Source organism: Hibiscus syriacus, unplaced genomic scaffold, assembly GCF_006381635.1.
Source record: "Hibiscus syriacus cultivar Baekdansim isolate YM2019G1 unplaced genomic scaffold, ASM638163v2 tig00111837_pilon, whole genome shotgun sequence".
NCBI lineage: Eukaryota > Viridiplantae > Streptophyta > Magnoliopsida > Malvales > Malvaceae > Hibiscus > Hibiscus syriacus.
In genome coordinates, this window is record NW_024063194.1 from 4541219 (window position 1) to 4544699 (window position 3481).

The window sequence follows — 3481 nt, forward strand, 5'->3', positions numbered from 1 at the left end:
TTTTATGAATTTAAATTTTTTAAAGAAAATATATAAATATTTTCCAACTTGTTAAAAAAACAAATTATATAATAAGAACAATTTGGTCAAATATACATTCCAATAATTTTTTAGGCCCCGTTTAGTTCAAGGTATAATTCATTCCTGGGAGGAATGTTTTTTTCCCGGAGAAATATCCCCATGTTTGGATCAGTTATATTATCAAGTGGCAGGAAAATATTAAGACCAACAGTGATTTTTTACTCTGCTTTCCCGGGAATATCTATCCCCCATCTCCCTTAGGTATTTCATTATTCCCATCCCGTTGTCTAAAATATCCTTCTCCCTACTTCGCTCTGTCTAAAATCTTCTTCTTCTTCGACTTGGTTATGGCTCAAAATTGGAATTCCAAAAATTAAAATCCCTTTGCAAAGCCACTCGTTCCTTCCTCACGCTCCACCGCTCTAGCCTCCAGTTGTGCACTCTCGATTCGCAGTCCTTTGTTCATATTTGCTGCCAAAAGTCTCCTCCTTTATCCCTCAAATCTTCTTTTCTCTCAAAACCCACAAAAACTCAGTTTTCGGTTGCCTTCAAAACTACCCAGAAGAGGTCTTCTTCGCATAAAGTCTCAATGAGTACGGAAGCAGGCATTGGAGTGATGGGCACAGAGCTTGGAATGATGAGTTACTTTGAAACCGATGGAACAGTTGTTTCGGTGATTGTCGTAGGTTTCAGAGAAGGAAATATAGTGACCCAATTTAAGACATCGGCTACCGATGATTATGATGCTGTTCAAGTTGGGTACAGGAGAGTTAGAGACAAGAAGCTGACGAAGCCTGAGTTGGGCCATTTGGGGAAAGCTGGTGTTATTCCCATGAGGCATTTGAAGGAATTTAGGTTGCAAAGTGTGGAGGAGTTTGAGACTGGTCAGAAGTTAGCTGTTGAGGAGATTTTCAAGGAAGGTGATCTTGTTGATGTCTCTGGGACCACTATTGGGAAAGGATTTCAAGGTTAGATTTTATTTATGTATTACATTTTGAAGGTGATCAATTGATGGTAGATTGCTTGATTTTAGCATTATTGAAGATGTTGATGAATGAACATATAATGCTTATATGTAAGTTGAAGTGAATTAATTGTGTGGTTCACTGCTTCATCATGAATATATGCTGGTGTCACAGACTTCAATTTCATGTTGGTCAAATTGCAGAGTTCAAAAATGGGTGTATTCTTTTTCTTTTTTATTGATGTTACATGCATACATACACATATTATTCGAACACTGTGTTTTTGGTTGGTATCTTCTCTTCTAAGTATGTTCTTTGCTCATTTCACATTGTTTTATCATCTTGATATGGAATTCTAGGGTTTTTCTTTGAAAGCTTTAGCTTCCTTTTCCATAATGTGGATCTTATTGGTTTGGCAATTCACATTCCCCATTGGTGGAATGTAATAGCAGACATGATTTTTGCCCCAATTTTTACACAGGTGGAATAAAGCGTCATAATTTTAAAAGAGGTCAAATTTCTCATGGTTCTAAGAGTCACAGAGAATTGGGGTCTATTGGTGCTGGAACAACACCTGGTCGTGTGTACAAGGGGAAGAAAATGCCTGGCAGAATGGGAGGAAGCAAAAGAAAGATCAGAAAGCTCAAGATTGTGAAAATCGACAATGAGCTTTGAGTCGTGATGATCAAATGTGATGTCCCTGGTAAGCCTGGAAATCTGCTACGTATAACCCCGTCTAAGATTATTGGGAAGAACATACCAAAGAACTAGTTTCATGTATTGTACTTCATTTTAATTTGGTTAGTCTTGCTACTTTAAAAATGGCAAGTCCTGCATAACTCTTTTTGTTTTAACTTCCAGTACTCGAAATTTAGTATTTCAATCGTGGAAACTTTTGATGCATTATTTGGTGTATGAGTTTGTTTAAAAATTTACCTTCTTTTATTTGAATTGATCATTCAATTTAACTTGTCAATATGCTCAGTATATGTTCCCTCAGCTGAACTGCAGAATACATATCCTTTCCACCATCTGAATTACCTCAACTCCAATGTTACTGTACTTATTCATTTTCTGTAATGTATTAATGGTTGATACTTTTTTCCATACATATTTAGATATGGTAAGGAGTATGATTCTCCAAATATATGGAAAAACTCTAAAACAAATTTCACATATCCATGTTGGACACATATACAACCCAACATTCATCTTGAGTCGAAGTCACGTGGACTCCTATTGGGAAAAGTTGTAAACCAATAGGAAATAACCGATAATAGGTCTGCATGTGGAAAAAAAAGACTAAACAATAAGCAATAAAACATTAGGTGGAGAAGAAAAATTAGATAGCGATTATTAGTATTCAACCTCCAAGGTCTAACATAATTGTCTTGCTATGTTTATTAAGGCTTATATTCTGAAGGAGATGGTGATGCTCAGGATGGCTGAAGCAATTTATTTTGATGAATCAATTAACATACAAGAGACTGGAATTTAATATATGGATGAATTCTCATCTTTCTTTACAATTTTAATCATCAACCAACAAGGTTTGATATAAAACGCCCTACCATCTTCATGATTTGGCACCAAGTTTAGGAAAAGGGAAAGGGCTGCAGATGTTGAGATTTGAACTTCAAATATGTAAAATTGAACCTGATATATTTTTATATAAATTATGTTGAAGTAAAATTTTAATATATTTTTTAAATAAATTATGTAAAATTTAATATTAATTAAAATTAAAATAATACATGATATATTTAAATAATAAAATAATATATTATCGATGAATTTTTATATAAATAATTTTTTATTTAAATATATTATCGATGAATTTTTATATAAATAATTTTTATTTAAATAATTAGAATTTCACTTGTTAAAAAATATAGAACAAGGTCAACTTGGTAAAATATACATTCTAGTAATCTTTTATTCCTTCAACCAAACACTGTAATCTTACATTACTGCCAAACAAACCAAACACAGTAATGTAACATTCCTAGTAATGTGTTAGGTAATGTTACATTCCGGTAATCCTATTCTCACTGGTAATCTTATATTCTGTGAACCAAATGCACCCTTATTCCTTTAACCAAACACGGTAATCTTATATTCCTGCTAAACCAACCAAACACAAAATACAACATTCTAGTAATCCTATTCCCTGGTAATCTTATATTTCCACTGGTAATCTTATATTCCGTGAACCAAACGCACCCTTAATTCTTTCTTCATTTTTTCATTTTCTTATTTATTAGTTTGATGTGTATATATACAAACTTTAAGTTCAAGAGATAAATTTAATTTTGATCTTTAAGTTTAATATTAATTCTTTGAATTTTTTTGTTCATATTAATTTTAAAAATCCCATTTTCATTTATTTATAATCATTTAAAGGCGTGACATAATATTAGAATTTCAGGCCATCAATAAAATAAATGTTAAATTCAAAAATTAATGTTAACTAAAATTAAGTTCAAAATTTTAAT

General features: G+C 32.3%; 1 protein-coding gene across 1 annotated transcript; it reads left to right on the plus strand.

The window, feature by feature from the left end:
• Window positions 1-595: 595 nt before the first annotated feature.
• On the plus strand, window positions 596-1929 carry LOC120171781 (50S ribosomal protein L3, chloroplastic-like). The gene is made up of 2 exons (XM_039179432.1): window positions 596-989; window positions 1468-1929. Exons 1-2 carry the CDS (start codon window positions 611-613, stop codon window positions 1659-1661), a joined length of 573 nt encoding a protein of 190 aa, XP_039035363.1. The 5' UTR covers window positions 596-610; the 3' UTR covers window positions 1662-1929.
• The last annotated feature ends 1552 nt before the right edge of the window (window positions 1930-3481 follow it).

Excerpts from the sequence above, each read along its gene's own strand:
- LOC120171781 (XM_039179432.1), top strand. The coding sequence starts at position 611 with ATGAGTACGGAAGCAGGCATTGGAGTGATGGGCACAGAGCTTGGAATG. Across the intron at positions 990-1,467 it reads TATTGGGAAAGGATTTCAAG|GTGGAATAAAGCGTCATAAT; the intron begins GTTAGATTTTAT and ends ATTTTTACACAG.